This window comes from Sorghum bicolor, chromosome 3 (assembly GCF_000003195.3).
Source record: "Sorghum bicolor cultivar BTx623 chromosome 3, Sorghum_bicolor_NCBIv3, whole genome shotgun sequence".
Lineage (NCBI taxonomy): Eukaryota > Viridiplantae > Streptophyta > Magnoliopsida > Poales > Poaceae > Sorghum > Sorghum bicolor.
In genome coordinates this window covers 17,304,441-17,322,964 of record NC_012872.2, presented here as the reverse complement: position 1 = coordinate 17,322,964, position 18,524 = coordinate 17,304,441, and the positions used below count along the sequence as shown (strand labels likewise).

Genomic DNA, 18,524 nt, shown 5'->3' with positions numbered 1-18,524 from the left:
TCGAGTTCATCCTCAAAGCTCGTACAACTACTTAGACTATGACAAGATCCCAGAGAAGAAGAACAAGATTCCAGAGAGGAAGATTCCAAAGGACAAGCTTCTAGAGAAGAAGGTTCTAGAGAAGAAGCCTCAAGAAAAGAAGACTACAGTCAAGAAGAATGTCTATACCTCTCAAGGCATCCTGCCTACTCCAAAAAAGAACAACAATAAGAAGAGGAAAGGCAAACCAAAACTATGTGATCAAGGGCCTATTTGGATGGTCAGTACAATTGAACCACCCATTGATCCTGTTTTTCCTCCATCACACCTTGAGAAGAAGGATAATCCTGGAGTACCAACCATCGATTGTATGATCGAAGGAAGCACCTTCTACAAGACATTCTGTGACATTAGTTGTAGCATCAACATCATGTCTATGGTAACATATAGACATTTATATCATGATAGACCCTTGTGCCCAACATATTTATAGTTGCAGCTAGTGGACCAATCATTTTGATTTCTAGAGGGAATATCCAAAGACGTAGCAATCAAGATTAGGGATCATGAGGTTCCCACAGACTTCATGGTTCTAGACATGGGTGAAGAAGATGATGTCCACCTTATCCTAGGAAGACCGTTCCTTCACACTACTAGTGCAATCATCTACATGAAGCAAGGGGAGATCCATTTTCACTTCTCTAGAGAGAAGGTACGTTGTCACTTTAATAGTTATACTACTTATGAGAAGCCTAAGAAAAATAGGAATAGGAGATGTCGTTCTCCATGTCAAGAACAACAACCCATCAAGAAGGAAGGGGCTAATCAGGAAGCTGTTAAAGGAGAAGCTGCCTTAGATGCCAAAGGAAAAAAATTTGGATGAGGAATCATAGGAAGAGAAACCACAGACCAAGAAAGTGTGGAGAAAGAAAGGTACAACACAACCAAGCACTCCCGCACAAGAAGAGGAATCGCTATCTCCCAACTCACCAGATACTCAGGAATATATGGAAGAGGAGAAATCAAGGGACTCTACCTCATCAGATACCCCCTCAAGTACTTGATTGATCCAAAAGGACCGGATCGACAGACCCAAATCTCCGAAGCTTTGCCGAAAAGGTTATATTAGTAGTTATCCTCATATTTATTTCCTTGCATAGTTTTTACTTTGTCATATTTAATTTTCCTACATTCAGTCATAAGCATTTAGCACATTGATATTACATTGAAAAGAAAATAAAAATTTATTTTGTTGCATCATAGCATTGCACCTAAAAAACTTAAGCCCCATGCAAGTAAGTCTTGGCTAATTGTTGTGGAGCACAAAAATAATTTTGCATTTGCATACAAAATAGAAAATCCAAATAAAATATTAAGGTCTTGTTGAGAATGCTTGATTAAAAAATAAAGTTGTTAAAATGGATAAGGCATAATGGTTTTACCACTAACGGTTAATTTGTTCCATGAGATTTGTTGTTTATTTGGTTAAGACAGGATTCAACAAGAGGAAAGACTAGCCAGAAGTTTTCATCCACTATGGGAAGGACCACTTCATCACCCTTAGAGACCCAGAGGGATGGATAATATCTAAGCTATCAAGATTCAAGATAAACGACTACATCAACATCTAGCTTGGGGGAGAAACAACCCCCATGTATCTAGCTAAGTATCTATTTCATTATGTGTGCTTTATATTTGAAAGATAAATAACTTAGAAAACAAAATAAAGAGAGTATACTATATATATTAGCTAATTAGGTAATAAAAAGAGAGTGTACAAGTTTGCTTTACCTAACCTAGAATAATTGAGATCTAGATAATTTGTTTACATGGAAATGATGAATAGTTGCTTTGCCGTAATCCCTTTCAAGTGCCTAGTGTTCAACGTTAAATTTTCCTAAGTTTGAGGATATGGTTGTTTTGACATGAAGATTTGCCCTACGCTTAAAATCTATGGGTTGCAAAAGCTTGATCTAAGTCTAGGTGATTGATGAGTATGATATGAAAAGGTTTTGAGCTACTATTTATCTTTTTCCTAGTGATACTAGAGTTCTGGAGATTTATCTTTTAGAAAACCTAAAATTACCACATGATGAGTTCCTGTATGATGAGTGTTGAATTCCTACCATAGCCATATATATGTTTGCTAGACTAGGAAAACTAGATCATAGGCTACTTATTTTGTATTGAGTTTGATCAACTCATGTAAGACCCTTATCGAGAGGTTCATCATACTCCTAACATCAAGATCACGTACACTCCACCTATATATACTGCTTCTACACTGGAAGTATGCACCAACATGCTTTCCATTTAGATCCACCAAAAATGTTCTATTCCTATCCTAGGAATGAACAACCAAAAATATTTCCCTTATTATCAAACCTTGTCACTGTTTTCATTGCCAATCTGTAAACTACTCCAACAGTCCTTGTTATTATCTATTGACATTCATCAGCAAGAGAAGCTTGGAAGGCTAGTTAAAAAGAAAAAAGAAAGAAAGAAAAAGAAAACATCTAGCCCAAGTATTCTTCAAAGTTTTCAAAGATAAAAAGAGAGAAGTATCCCCTCAAGGAGCAAAGTAAAGATAAGGTTTCCATCATATTCCATTGTTTTCACCCTCACTATGTTACACCCATTGTTCCACCATATATCCACCGCCACATATACATCCATCACATATATATAGGTTCACACACATGCAAATCATGATCTAAGAGTATGGTTTCCCCTCCGAGGATCCCGGTTTGATTAGGCAACATATGCAAGGTAAGTATGCTATATCCTTGAAATAACTTTAGCGGCACATAAGCCTTAGTTATTGGGAGAAAAAAGGAAGGTATGATGCTAATCTGCCTTAGAGAGGAATCCACAAATACTACAAATGACACACTTGAAAGGATCATACAAAGGATTCTCTGAGTTTTATTTTGAAAACTTACAAAAACTCTAGAATAAAGGTAGATCAAAGAGCTAGAGACATAGTGCTTGACTTAATCATTCTGCTTTTCAACTACCCAAGACCCAAGTGAAGGTTACAAGCCCCACGTTGGAAGTTGAAATAATTTGTTCTAACTCAGAGGAGAATTTTTGTTTGAACATTGGTGTACTTTTGAGGTGTGAAAACATTGTAGCAACTCCTGATCCATCTTATTCAACCATCTATTGTTTGCTAAGGGACTAGCAAAGGATAAGCTTGGGAGAGTTTGTTGACGGTAATTAACTCCAATTTTTTTAACCGTCAACTAATCACATGAGAGATCTAAAATGACTTATAAAGTAAGGTTATAGGACTTTATTCTAATGAGTTACATGAGTTGTGTTGTTCTTGCTTGCCTTATAGGATATTCAATATTTCAACATATAAAAGTATCTCAAGTGAAGAATCTAAGTACACCATTGTGGAGAGCTCGTCAAGATGATCAAGACGGACATATCATTTGTCATATTTGGAGCACTAGAGAGACTCCTTGATATATACGACCCAGAAGACTCTAGAAGACCCTAGAATCATCATCCATTACAAGATCAGGGACTAAACCGATAAGATTCCACAACTCTGCAAAATATTCTTTTCTAGGGACTTATCTAGAAGCTAGAAAGAGATAGAATCCATCCATGACACGACTCATTATGCAAATGGATCAGAAAGAGAGACTAGAAGGATATAGAAGACACCAGAAGACACAAGAACAAAGCGGGAGACCGACGGCGGACAGGAGGGGCCGGCCAGCCCCACTTGCCAGCCTGACCAGCCTAGGCTCACCTTGTAGTCTCCTCTCCTTTATGCTCCAACCGACCTCTACGACACATCTTGACCCTTGTTCTATTTCAGTTTGACCCAAGGGTTGCGGTTCATCCCACCGAACTATATAAGCAGAGGTAGACCCCCTAGAGGCATCAATCAATCAATCAATTAGTCCATCATATTTCGTAGTTCAGTTTAGAGCTCCACCAATTAGGTCATAGCTAGATTAGAATATGAATTAGAGGAGTCAAGCAACACTTTAATTCTGGATCTAGTCACAAGGAGGCTAGGTAAAGCCTTGTACTTCTCTCTTGTATTCAACATTTGAGTTATTTGTCTTTTAGTTCATTGTGTTTATCTTCTAGTTCATCCTTTATTCTTCTAGTTCATAAATTAGATCTTCTGGTCATCTTGGTCTTGTTCTAGTTCGTCTAGTTCATCGTGTTCTTGTCTAGTTTATGTTCCCTTCAAGTTCTTATTCTAATTTGTGTTTGAGTCGAATACTTGATAAGACTTGGTATAATTATATATTCATAATTATAATGTTCATTGCCTACATTGATTATATGTTTAGTATAGTTGGATTAGCTTTGTGTTTATGCACATGTTCGTATAGCACTCACCCTTTGAGCTCAGGGGTGGGTGGTAGAAGTTGTGTAGGCGTGGTGCTTAGACAATGTATATTTGTGAATGCACCCTATGTTCCAAGTCATGTGGTAGATAGCGAAGGTGACAGCTTCATTGAGTCCTTTGTAGTCCACTCCCCAAATATAGGACTAGTAAGACGGAGTTGCGAGGTGATGTCTTACTATGTTCCTGACCCACTTTAGCAATGTCTCTTGTATATAGATACAAGTTAAGTCATGACTATGAGTACTATATATAATTGCACTAATTAAGGTAGCTCAATGACCTATAGTTAGAATAACCTAGGAGTTAGTCTCTATTTTCTAGTTCTTTCTTGAATTACGCCAAGTAGGAAATGCTCGGTGGAATTCTTTTGAGATGTTGACTTGTTATTAATTATCTTTATTTATGATATAATTGATCCCTATTTTGAGTATTGATCTAGTGGAACTCTTATCACAAGTATAAGATATAGCTTTTATATCTCCAAGAGTCTTCCCATTGATAAAATTATAAATAACAATATCTGGAACTTTCCTAGGTGAAATGCTACAATAGGTGTATTTTATCTGTGCGCTTGCAGATAGTCTTAATTCATTTTCTATAGTGCCATAATTATAAGTACAACCACATCTTTTGGTATTGTGTTGGGGATGACAATCTCTGACTTAAGCAATGCTAGGAGATGTCCCGAATATTTCTAGTGCCTTTACTAGATAGAGTTTGAATTTCTTATTTGTAATCGTATTAGAAATATCAACAATCATGAAATTTTTTGTGTATGTTTACATGCTTAGGCCTGCCTTTATGAAAATTAAGGTATTGTTTTGATAATTCTAAATTATCCACTTTATTACATGCTTTATTTATTAACTATTAATAAATACTAAAATGATTAGGATAAATCATAAAATGACTTTGATGTATTTTGGAATTGTTTGTAGACGTTGGAACACCACAATTCCTATTGTTCCTTGGCAACTTAGTTCCTTTGCTTATCATCAACATGTTGTATAATAAATAAATAGTTTAATTAAAGGGAATATATCGAGTGGAAACCACAACCTTCGTGAAAACCTATACAAACTACAGCACAAAAGTCATCTTAATTCATCAGAGAAATCATAGATGTAGATGATATGATGATACACAACCTTGTAAAATATCTTGTCTAAACTCAAATTTGTTTGTGAGATATAAAAATAACAAATTTTAAGCCAGAAAGTTGTCCACAAGATTTGTTAGAAATTTATTATTTTTATATCTCACAAACGAATTCAAGTTTGGACAAGATATTTTACAAGGTTGTGTATCATCATATCACTTATATCTGTGATTTTTTTGGTGAATTTAGATGACTTTTTTGCCATGATTTGCATGTGTTTTTACGAAGTTGTGGTTTCCACCAGATACGTTCCCTTAATTAAATGCTTAATTAGTAGATGCATGTATATAAGCCTTTGTTTGCTCCTTGTATGCAGTAGTTGAGTAAGTGGTTATTCTTCATAGATGTTTTAAATATTAATCACCTATTGGTCCATGTTAAATTAATCCTTTCATGGTAACAACTAATTAATTAACTTGTTAGTTGAAAAATGAAAATACTTTTTATAATAATAACCCTAGTTTTGTTGTGAAGGAAAGTTGTACTCAACTTAATTAACTTTGTTTAACTTCTGCTAATGCACTTGAATATCTGTCATCATGCATCATGGCATGTAGTCCATCATGTTAAGCAAAGCATCATCTATTACGTGTGGTGTACGAGCGTGAGAAGGCTTGTGTTGGATCTAAGTTTTGGAGAAGGTTCATCCACCCATGGTGTAGGTGCCAAGTCTAACATTTGGATCTCTCTATGGAATCTATCATTCTCTGCAACGAAGGCAACTCCCGGAGCATAAACCCTTCTCTAGTATTTACAAATCTTTATTACACTTTAAGTCTTTGTGAGGTGTGTATTAAGTAATCAGGAGTTGGTTGAATATTGTTGCTATTATGAGTAGGTTGATACCTCTTATGCTTAGTAATGCTTAGTCTTCGGTAGAAGTCGAATGATGGTTTCATCGTTCGAGAGAAACAGGTTTATCTTGCTCTTGTCGGCTTTGCTAATGGATCATGAGAATACCATGAATATATTAGTGTTTAAATAGAGACCGGTCGGGTGACTTGCATCGTGAAATGAATCGATAAAGTGTGCTGCCTATGTCGAAAGGACCGTTCATTGTAGACCTGTCGTGTTTGAGACATTGGCCACATACTACAGTAAACTTAAGACCTTGGTTATTCCATTATGTGAAAAGCTAACTGCGCACTAGGAGTAAGAGATAGCAAGAGTAGCGTGTACCCACCTTACAGAACACCACCACAGATGATGTAGGACAGTGGAGTACTGTATTCTCGGGTAGCATGGACCGGTTCATGTTTTGGAGGATTCAAGTGAAGTTTGATATATAGGTCTAAGACCTGCATATGTCATGTGGTAAGGAAATCCCAGCTAGGCCAAATCGATTCGAATCGCCGTGCTTCTTGGAGAAGGAGACTCAATCGCCCGATCTACATCGTAGTTAATCAATGGAACATGGTTACTTATCGATAAGAGATGGTATGAGATGAGATGTTAAAGATGTGATTAATGTAGATTAGATGCAAACCAGATACTATTAATGACTTAAATACCCAACTAAAACATTGATAGTAAGAATTCACTAATTGTAAGCTTTTCAGCAAAAGTTACTTCTTCCTTCAATCTTTCCTTTAAGCTAGCATGCCCTTGGAGTCTTCTCTTTTAGGCGGGTAATACCTGTTGGTACCCTCAAGTACTCATAGTTTGTTAACTGTGTTGCAGGTTGTGACTTGTGCCGCTAAACGAGGTCATGTTAGTGGGCTCAACATGATATGCTTATCTCTTCTACCTTAGGTGCTTCACCTAAAGTTGCTTTCGTAGTTCTACTCATCCTTTTGGAACTTAAGTTAAGTTTTGACTCGAATATCTTTTGTAAACTAATAGTGTAAGTCTTCTGCAATTCGATGTATTGTATCAACTGTAGTGATATTGTGGCAACTCCATTGTTGATCATATATAAGTTGTAAATATGGATGATCTGAGGTTCTCCCGAGGACACTCGACAGACTACGTGAGTCATCTGGCTCTCATGTGCAGCAATCAAAGGTCTTTAGGACAATAATAGAAGCATGTGGGGCATATAACGAGGGTGGTTTTGCTATAGGAATGAGGGATGCTATGTGGCGCACTAGAGCCCCCTTGAAACCATTCTTTAATTTTTAGAAGAAAGAAAAAAGAGGGAGGATGAATCAAAGGAAAAAAGAAAGGAAAGGAAAAAACATGTGCCTAGATATATTTTGGAGTTATGTTTTCCTAGCTAGTCAAGCGAAAAAAGAAACTTATACCTATCCTATTGACTACTGATGCTGATTTGTTATGAAATACATTGTTTCATGGTTGGAGAGCAGTGCTAATAACTTCAAACGAATAGTGTGCACTCGTCTTCTACGATGACAGCACAACCTAGATGGTGAACAGTGAACACACGGTCAAGTACTCAAGCCGGATCGTGCCATCATGCGGCGTCGGCGTTGGACTTGGACCAAGGGATCCCTCTCACCGTCTGGTCAAATTTCTGTTCGCCCTCCCTCTGGGTCCCGACAACAAGTTCGGAGCGGAACATGCCGGCTGACGGGGAATTCCAGATCCTGAAATCCTGGATGCAGAAAAAACAGCTCAGATCGTTTCATTGCATCAATCCAATCAACGAGAAAACCAAAAAAAAAAGGGCGGTGACGAAAGAAAGCTCCTCTCGTCTGCTCGACACGAGTACACGGCGAAAGAGAAAAGCGAAAAGCGCGCGGGTCGACACGTCGACGCATCTCAATACACCGGACAGGACAGGATAGTAACGGGATTACGGGAACGGGAAGCGGCTTTGCATTGCAACGCACTCAAGGCCTTCTCTCTCGACTCGCCTGCACCGGAGGGAGCTTTTTTACTTCCACAGTTCCACTGCACAGATGGTCGGCGGCGGAGGAGGAGGCCAGGCCGCAATGTCTCCGGCGCCCAGCGGCGGCAAGCGCGGGAGGGTCCCCGACCCGGAGGAGGACGTCTACGTCGACAACCTCCACTCCCACAAGCGCTACCTCACCGAGGTCCGTCCGTCCGTCCTCTCTCTGTCATGTCGTGCGAGGTTCCGCGCTTGGGCAGTCTCCGTGTTGGTTCGTTCGTAGACCCGAACCGGGTGGGGGACTGAGGAGAATACGTGGCTCGCTTCGTGCCTTGCTTGACGGTAACGCGTGGGTGGGGCACAGGATGAGCGTGGGCCGTGCCGCTGCTAATCCTCTCGGCGCCTGCTGAATTTCTTTGTCACTGTTCGGTGGGGAAGGCCACCCCCTCTAATTTGCCGCTTTTTTCAGGATTTTGGGGAATGGAATCCAAATCATTGTTATCATTTGCTTAGGGTCCACTTGATTGAGGTTAATTCCATTCCAGCATCCTGGTTTGATGGACGTCGTAAACTGATTCAGGCCCAAATACTATCTCATCTTGTATCCAAGGCCATATACTAAATGGTAGTTAGGTTGAGCAGAATGGTGGAGGTGTGTTTTTTTTTTTCATTTCAACATCAATAAAGGGGAGTGTCATTCTGAAAATGCCATATAATTGGCATATTTCTATATAATCTTAGCTTATATACATAGATATGTTGCTGTTTCAGTAAAACTCAATACATACATACCAAATTTCCCCATAACTAAGTGTCCTTTAGCTGACGAAAAGTCAAGGCTAACTGTTGGAAGCTTATAGGATTTTGTTTAGCATCAGATCTTATGCTTTATGAATTCACATGCTCCTGCATTCTACTTGTATAAATCCTCAATTGTTTCTCCCATTTCCTTTTTTTTTTTTTTGTTTTTAGTCTTCATCAGGTAACTGTTGCATAGGCTCTTGCAGATAATGGCATCCAGCATGAATGGCTTGTCCGTTGGAGATTCAGTTGCTGACAGTGTCATGGGGTCCCCAATGAGACTGGAGAATGTTTCTTGCATTAGGTATTCATAACTTAATTCTCTATGCATCCTCGTTATCTAAGAAAATTTTCTCTATATGTCCTATCACACACATTATCCGTATAAGTTGATATGTTACATCTTCACTAGTTAGTTAGTAACTTCATAATCAAAATTGAAACTCTTCAGGTCAGGTTCATGTGCTAGGTCATACAAAAGAAAAAATTTATCTTTGAATTTCACTGAAAACTTTATCTGAATAGAAGGGATCTGTACTTAATGAACGACGATGCCTTTTTAGTTCCTTGAAGGGCTTTGTTTGGATTGGCTCTTAGTGGTGGGTTTCTGAAGCTGTACTTTGTATATGTTACTACATCTGGTAAGGTAGAGAGAAAAGGAGCTTCACTATTGAACCATGTTACCCAATTAATATTAGCAATCCAGTCACATGTTACTCCTTTCACAATGTTGACATGGTTTGGTTCAGCCATTCAAGCACTGAGCCTGGGTAAGACCAAGTCTTTGAGACCTGGATATTACCATGGCAGTCAGCTACATAGCAATTAAAAGGGAGAATGTAGGTCACAAATTTCTTGACATGGATATACCTTTTGGCCCCGGCTTCCAATATTTCAAACCTGGGTATTAGAGTATATATTTGGTAGCTAGGCATATTGCATCCTGTATTGCCATATGTATCTAGTCTTGCCTCCTAAGTCTTAGGCTCCATTTATACTGCCCAAGGCCTCAATGCAATATATCCACGCATTATACGCAATCCTTCCTGCTTTCATGGTATCATGAGTTCAGGCTTCTGATCTTGAGCTGACGTTTCCACAACCACCGCACCACCCTCGGGGAGATCAATCTCTGCCGTAGGAAGTGCCCTCGTAGGAAGGTTTTGGCTGTAGATATAATTGATCTGCCACCTTAGCATCGAGCAGCAACAAATTGTAAGGATGGCTCGCCGTGGGCATTGGTGGGCTGCCATGCTACTCATTGTCATTGTTGATCCTCTACGCTGTCACGTCGAGTCGCCAAAATTGCCACCTTCTCCCTAGCCATGCCTGATCTGCCTTGCCCCTCCCCTGCGCTGCTACTGCCGCTGCCGTTGAGCATAAACACATGGCTGCAGAGGAGGCCCTTGGGGACACCGAGCTGCTGCCATTAGAGGTGTTAGGGCGCCGTCGTTGAGGACGCGGGGTCACCGCACTGTGGTGGTTGGTCATCACGGTGTTGTTGTGAGTTGTGACTGGACGCTGTTGTGTTCTTTTTTTCCCCGATCAGAGATCAGGGTTGCATTGCCCTGTTTGCTGATCCCTCGACATTTTGATCGTCGACTCTCCCAAGGACATTGCTCGTGGTTAAGCCATCTTCCCAGTTGCCGCCTATCTAGGCAGCCACCCATACTGTTGGTCCTCATTACGCTGGCTGGCTCTCAGCCTGAGTCTGTGCCTACTGCTGCCACCTCTGGAATGTCAATGTCAGTGTTATGGACATGTGAGTGCTCATTGATGCTTTTGAGTAGCCTGCATCTGACCGGCTCTTTGTCCTGCTGCGGTTGTCAGCGAGAAGCTGGTGATTTTGTGTGCTTCTGTGCCTCTGTTGACGTTTCGGACTTGTGCCTCCCCTCCATGGCTTCGACCACGTCCACCTCGACCTTGACTACTTCTGTGACCAAAAGGGCTATCATCTGCATGAGCTACTTGTTGGTTTCTACTCCAGTCGCAGCATCTGCATTGCAATGTTGCTACGACTGTGGCAGATTTTAGTCTACGGCTTCTTCTCTAGTCTGATTGTTTGCGGTGCTCCTGCTAGATTGTGGGGGATGTTAAGAGTATATTTGGTAGTTAAGGATATTGACATCTTGTATTGCCATATGTATCCGGGAGGCATCTTGCTGGCTAAGTCTTGCACTCTATTTATATTGCCCAAGGGCTCAATGCATTATATCCATGCATTATGCACAATCCTTACTACTTTCACTATACTGTCGGACCGTCATAAATGTTGGCAAATAGATTTATTTGTATCACTCTTAACAATGTAATGTAATAAATATAATCCCTTACTTTAGTATCATATGAACTTAACCCAGCACACTTTAGCCTAGCTTTTTTTCTATATTAAATCTGTTGGAAGGCATTACTCTGCAAAGCACCTACCACCTACTGGCATAATTCTCCACTGTATACTTATATCATGTTGCCATTTCTACTGATACTTCAAACCAACTGGATGTTTATTATAATTCAGAATATTCTTCATGCTATCAATGATGATGTTGCAAATATTTTGGGAATGTATCTTTGCTTGTGTTGGAAAAATTACTGAACTTTGCATATATCTTCTTCTACTCCAATTGCTTAGTTACTTTTATTACGATTCTATCTATTACATTTTCATGGTTTACAATCTCAGACTGTTTTATTTGCATCCTTGTAGGGATGAGATAAGCATGCAGTACTCACGTGTGTCAGAAGAGTCAGATGATTACAGATACTATGAGACTCAAGTAAACACCAATGGGAATCAAACAGATGTACTGGGTAATTCGTCAACTAGTCCAGCTTCATCTCCACGCCGTGTCCAGAAGCTACACAACTGGTTCTCTTCTGCATGTTCATACACTCTCCCAAGCTGCTCCCTCCCAGCAGTGGTCTGCTCGCCTGCTCCCCGTGGTTGTGGCACTGAACAGGAAGGCCGGATCCCATCCTCACCTAATGACATGTGCCATGGTGGAGATCTGAGGCGAGCTGCACTTTTGAGATCGGTGCAAATGAGGGCTCAGAGCCCCCATCCATGTGATGTGCTACCCAGCGGTGGACATGAACAAGAACAAGGGCTTTCTGATGTACATGCTGACGAGCTTGAACAGGATCAGAAAGAAGCTGTGGGTGTACAGTTGGATCAAAGGCCTCTCTCTTGTCCAAAGTCAACCCAGGATGCTGAGTACCAGAGCCCTATAAACCGAGACCAACATCCTCACCATGACGTTGATTTTGTCAAGGATCAGATTACGGTGTGACCAGTCAACAAGTTTGTCGAGGATCAGATTATGACATTTCTGGTAAGCTTTTGCGTAAATTTGGATGAACATATATAAAATGCTGCATGTCCTGTGGTAATTTAGTAACCGTTAACAGTCTTCTAGTGGTGGCCTGGCCACTTTGATCATCTTATGTGATACTAGGTTGTAAGCTTGTAACTCTAATTAATCAGAACTTAGGAATGTAATGTGGTGTGGATGATATCACTGATTATTATGATAAGCTATTAGAGCAAAAAATTAAACAACCTGTGTCACTTGCATTGTCAAGGTTCAGATATTGTTTGGATTTGTTTACCATTTGGTGTCTATTTTCATCGCTGAACCTATGCATGTGATCTGGGGAAGAGAGAGATGCATGATTGTATACTTATATTTGTATGTCACATTTACATGATTGCCAGGATAATCTCCAGGAACTAGGGTACAAAATTGCTGCAACACTCCAGGCTAACAAAGCTCCTGCAACTTTACAGGCTAACAAAACTCCTGAATCCTAAAATCAACCAAGCGAAGGTACAAAACTGACAGAGTTTTGCCGGATTGTTACCTAGCTGGGCAGAAACTGACGAAGTCTCCGGGTCTTCACCTGGTGACCATGGACAACCTGCCTATATATATGCCTAGACCTTGTCCCTTGCTCACTGGCCGGGAAAATCGCTCGGGACAATGGGCGGCGGTGGCGGCGACGACATCAGCACAACCTGGCGGCCAGACCAAAATTACCGGACTCGTGATGTCGCGCATCTGACACTACTACAACGCTAGACACTGACCCTACTATGACGCTAGACACTATTAGTACTTTACTAGAGCGTAGATCTGATTGCAAGCAAGGTTAGTTTCCCCATAGGATCGGCTGCGTGTCCTCCAGGTCACCAAGGTAATGCAGCTGCTCCATGCCGGACTGCGTCGCGTACCTGCCAGCAGTTGTCATGTCAGTTGTCATGTCGCCACCGTAGCTCATCGCGAGGGGCTGGGCTGGCGTGAAGTTATCGCTGGTGCCGCCCATGGAATGGAAGGGTGCTGCTGGCGGCGCGCTGATGAAGTTGCCTCCGCCACCACCGGTGCTCATGGCGACGGAGAACGCTGGTGGTGCGTTGATGAAGTTGCCTCTGGCGTCCATTGCGAAGGACGTGCCACTGCTGCTGTCGTGGACACCCTGTGTCGCCTGCGTGTCCATGTAGTTGAGGCTAGTGTCGGCTGAGGGGTACTCCAGCACTGGCACTGGCACCATGGTGTGGCATGGCTCGTCGGCGCTCGACATGGCCAGATTGGGCTGGGAAGCGCCACTGCCGACCACCTGCTGCATCTGGTAGCCAGAAGGCATGCTGAAGTAGCTGGCGCTGGCGCGTGCGCACGGGAAGACGTAGCCGTGCTGCATTGTGCCGCCATGGCACGTCTGGTACTGGTAGGCGTCCGTGGCGAGGCCGCCATTGTTGTACATGTCCGGCACCATCTGCAGGTCGTAGCCCTCCATGGCGACGACGTTGCTGCTGTTGAATTGCTGGAAGCCAAACTGCATGTTGGCGGCGCTGCACTGGTGGAAGCCGTTGTTGCCCCACATGTCCATGGCCTCGTCGTTAGCGCCGCCGTTGCCGCCGAGCGCGTGCAGCAGGTAGCCATCGTTGTCGTTGACGTGCGCAGAGTTGATGGGAGCGATCCCCTCGAGCACGATCCCGCCGCCGCCGTCCTCGTCGTCGTCGACCGGCATGCCCAGCGCCCTCCGCCTGTCGTCGGCGGCCTGTATGGCAGCGTCGATGGCGTCGAGCAGCTTCTGCGCCTCCTCCACGGTGTCGACGCCGTCCAGCGCCTTGTCCCAGCAGTCGAGGCCGTCGGGCCCGGCCTGGCGCACGCGGGCGAGCTTGGCCTCCTCCTTGCCCAGCTCGGCGAAGAGGTAGTCCCGGAACGTGTGCCGCGCGCGCGCCTCCGGGTCGAGCTCCCGGTACCGCGCCAGCACGCCCTCCTTGGACTCCCACACGTCCGCCTCCGCCTTGGCCGTGGCCGCCCCCGCGCCGCCTTCGCCGTCTGCCGGGGCGACGACGAGCGCGACCTCGACGCCGCAGAGCACGGAGAGCTCGTTCGCCTTCTTCTTGAGCCCCTCCTTCCGCTTGCCGAACGTGGAGGCCCGCACGCGGCGGTTCGGGATGAGCCCCATGGAAACCTTGCGGCGGCCCATTGCGAGCGTTGTCGCTGAGGCTTGCTTCCCTTCCCTTCCCTTTCTCTCGCCGTGCTAGTTGTTCGCAGGCACAGGGCGAGGCGGCGTATATATAGAAGGCGCCGCGTGCCATGGCGGATCAAACGCAACACGGCGGCGGGGGTGGAACACGGCTAGGCGCTAGAGGAGGGGCTACACACCTCGTAGCCTTCCATATTCCGTTGACTGCCTGGTCAGTTCCTCCGTGTTTCCCTTTTTTTTTTTCCCATCCCAGCTATCACGGACGTATCCGTGGATCATGGATGGAACAAACAAACCGCCCAAAATTCACTCAAAGTTTCCATCTCCGCCTCCGTCGCGCAAAAGGAAATAAGAGCCGTCGCTCCCCACGGATGCGCCCGGCGGCCCCGTTCCGTACAGGATCCCCGACTGCCGACGCTCCCTATTTTCCAGTTTAAATCACGCGATCAATAGATCCATAATCTTGGGACGCATGATTCGTTTCCTTGTTCCATTCTTTGATTTCCCCTCTCCTTTCCTTTGCCTGTAAAATTTGGGCAAATCTGCACACCGCCTGCCATCTCAACCCCGTGTCAGGGCCTAAGCAAGGGCCACGCACGTGAGTCCCTCCTCTGTGCACGCAGCCACCGGGATCGTGTACATGTGCACTGCAATGGCCGTGGAGTCACCATCCCGCAACCGCTGCTGCAGAGACCACTCGATTTTGTGAGACGCACCTGCGGGCTGCGGTCACGGGTCACCATCGCTGGACTGAAGGTAGCAAGGGACGTGCCTGCGAGCCGCGACTATATCATGGCCGGCAGGCACGCGGCTACATCGTTGCCGCAGAGGACTACAGCATCTTGCTTGCTTCACCGTCCAGGTGTGAACTGGCCTTCCAAATCTTGCAAGGCCAACAGTAATATTTTCAGAACTAGACTAAAGGATCTTATTCAGAGCACACTATTAATTAGAACCTAACAATATGTAACATCCAACTGCAATATTTAGAATTAGAATTGGTTAAATTAAAATGGTTAACTACACCCTCTCAAAAAAAATGGTTACCTACACAAATATGAGATTGCCAGACAAAGTTCCACATTGATCCCAGTCTTGTCATGTATGAATTGAACAACTTAAGTTTTTGTTATTTGAGAAATTCTTAATTTTCAGTAGCACTGAGATAATTCAAATCATTGGATGAATGAGGCACCATTAGTAGATAGAGTTAAGAGAACAACTGAATGAACCCTCACAAAGCACAAACACTTTTTTTATAGAAAAAGCACAAACACTTTGGCAGCATTGTGTTGACAAGCTCAAGCAGCAGCAGGTCACCCAAGCCATGATTAAACCGTCGAGAAACACATTCCAAAGTGATAATTTGGCCATGCTTCTAATTTGGCGAGTGAAACAATTTGGTTCTTCATACCACTTCACTTTTACAAAACACATCAATTGATATATCAAGCTCTATTCGTGTTAACCTATGCAAATCCTTAATAATTGATAATTAAATTGAAGGACCAGAAACAGCGAGAGGGGGTGAATGGTGCCTCAAATTTATTTCGAAACTTTTAGTCCTTGGCTCACAAACAACCTAAAACAAACACTCACCAAAGACATGAGATATACGTGCTAACTAGTAGCAAGATACCACGCGTGAAGTCTTAAGGCACACCCAAAAGTACTCGAGCACCGATAGAAATAAACTCTCAAAGAAACGGATCAAACTGCACAAAACTGGAGGTGGTGAATTGTCGGACTGCATGCTACAGTACCGTGTTGTGTGCTACACGAATGCGATTCACAAAAGCAAGAATGCGAAGAACACAAATGTGATTCACAAAAGCATCTCACAAATCAAATTCCGGAGGACACGAGGAGGTTAGGGCCTCCATTCCCGCTGTAAAAACGAGTTCATACACAATTCTTCTCAAATTGTGGACCTCTCCCACAGTCCCACTCAAGAAGACTAGAGGTGGAAGAAAACCTAACTGAATAATGGAATAATGGAAAAACAGGAAATAGGAGAGGTGAGATGGGTTGGGGGCTGCTATCTCTTATTTATAGGCTATTACACATTTTCCAATTGACCCTGGATATTTTACGTAAGACTACAGGTGAAATAATTCGGTTCTTCGTACCACATCACTTTTACAAAACACATCAATTGATACATCAGGCTCTATTCGTGTTAACCTATGCAAATCCTTAATAATTAATTAAATCATACATAAGTTTCACAATTACATGTCCCTAATCACAATCTATAAGCAAGCACACATTCATTTGAGAAATTGCAATCAACAGGGGATGCACGAATGCACTTACCGATAACGAGGCGCTAGAATATGTTCTTATTCTCTTTTTCTTGGCTTGAGGGACAATATCCATGGCACATCACCTGGGCAGGGGCCAGCTGCACCATGCTAGATTATTTTATATAAAACTAGTAGATAATGGTGCTTACATCTTATGTAAAGTTTTCATAATTTTTGAACTTGTAATTTATCTGCACCAAAAATACAAAGCAGGGTTGTTGTTGTCGTTGTTTGGTTGTTGTTTTTAGGGGAGCGATAGCGTAGGCCATAGAAGCATTTTATTTGTCTTTTGTGAATATTTGTATGAGTATATTTTATGAGGTAATGATGTTTGAACAAATGGTGTGCCTTTGGATCATTCTTAGCTCACATTCTTGCATCATTGTTTCGAGCCAAGTAAACGTAGCGGTGGTTGCTTGACTTGTTTGTTCTACTTACACTTTGTCATAAGATGAATAAACAAGATGACATGACTAACTATGAACTCACTTATCCTTTAAAATATTTCATAGATGATCTTCATTGTTGAATCTTTGTCATTTGTCTATCTTCATGAGGTAAGTGCTATGTTTTATAGTGGTGGATGTATGTGAGCATGGCTATGTCATATATGGATGAGGCTTGTTGGTACTTGTGGTATGTTGATAGATTTGGATCTTATGCTATACTTTGTTTTGGGCAAGATTTGTGTTTTTGCAATATATTTTTGAAATAATTAACCATTGAACTGAGAGCATGTCATTTGCATTACATATGCTTTCCTTTATATGGTGTGAAGTGAATGGAGGCAGTGCATGCATATCCATTGCATTGAAATCTTTGAGGTTTTTTTGTATCAAAGGTTTGTGTTGAAGTGGTTATGAAGAGCATTATTTTTATTTATATGAGTATTGTTTTATTCATACGTGGATATCATTTATTTATTGTTTATCATGTTCATTATATGTTTATGAAAATTGAAAGGATCAAGATGCCCAAGAGAGGGATGAATTGGGCTAATTCTAAAATTCTTGCAATAATTAAGCTCTACACTTAGCCCATTTCACCCATAGTGCCCGATTGTGTGTCTATTGATCTACGGCACAAAATTTTGCACCCTAGGTTCCAGTCCAACTCTAGCATGGAAATTCTAAGAATGTAAAGACAAGAAATGAATTGCTCAAATGTAAATGCTCAAGGTAAAGAGAGGGAAAGGAATGCAGCGATGTTTTCCCGAGGTATCGAAGAGTCGTCACTCCCCATTAGTCCTTATTGGACCACCCGTGCAAGGGTATAGCTCCCCCTTGATCCGCGTATGGATCAAATGCTCTCTACGGGCAGATTCTTCGATAATCTGTCGCGGTGAATTGTCCAAAACCGCTCACACCATGAGTTGGGTCATGAGTTGGGTCATCCACAAGCTTCACCAGATAATCACCAAACTTTCAATCACCACCAAGCCATCTAGGTGATGGCGATCACCAAGAGTAACAAGTACAAACTCTCACTTAACCACAACAAGCCTAATGAGAATGGTGGATGCACACTTGCTACTCCCTATGCATTAATGAGGTCCTTAATTTTAGATTCTCAAATCTCATTCACCTCACCAGTCTCTTGCACTCCCTTACACTTCAA

The 18,524-nt window shown here is 42.5% G+C and overlaps 2 protein-coding genes across 2 annotated transcripts; one reads left to right on the top strand and one right to left on the bottom strand.

Moving 5' to 3' along the window:
- LOC8086332 lies at positions 8,247–12,670 on the top strand. The gene is made up of 3 exons (XM_002457743.2): positions 8,247–8,515; positions 9,318–9,415; positions 11,819–12,670. The coding sequence occupies exons 1-3, from the start codon at positions 8,381–8,383 to the stop codon at positions 12,399–12,401; spliced, it is 816 nt and encodes a 271-aa protein (XP_002457788.1). The 5' UTR covers positions 8,247–8,380; the 3' UTR covers positions 12,402–12,670.
- Positions 12,763–16,881, bottom strand: LOC8086331. The gene has a single exon (XM_021455212.1). The coding sequence runs from the start codon at positions 14,599–14,601 to the stop codon at positions 13,261–13,263; it is 1,341 nt and encodes a 446-aa protein (XP_021310887.1). The 5' UTR covers positions 14,602–16,881; the 3' UTR covers positions 12,763–13,260.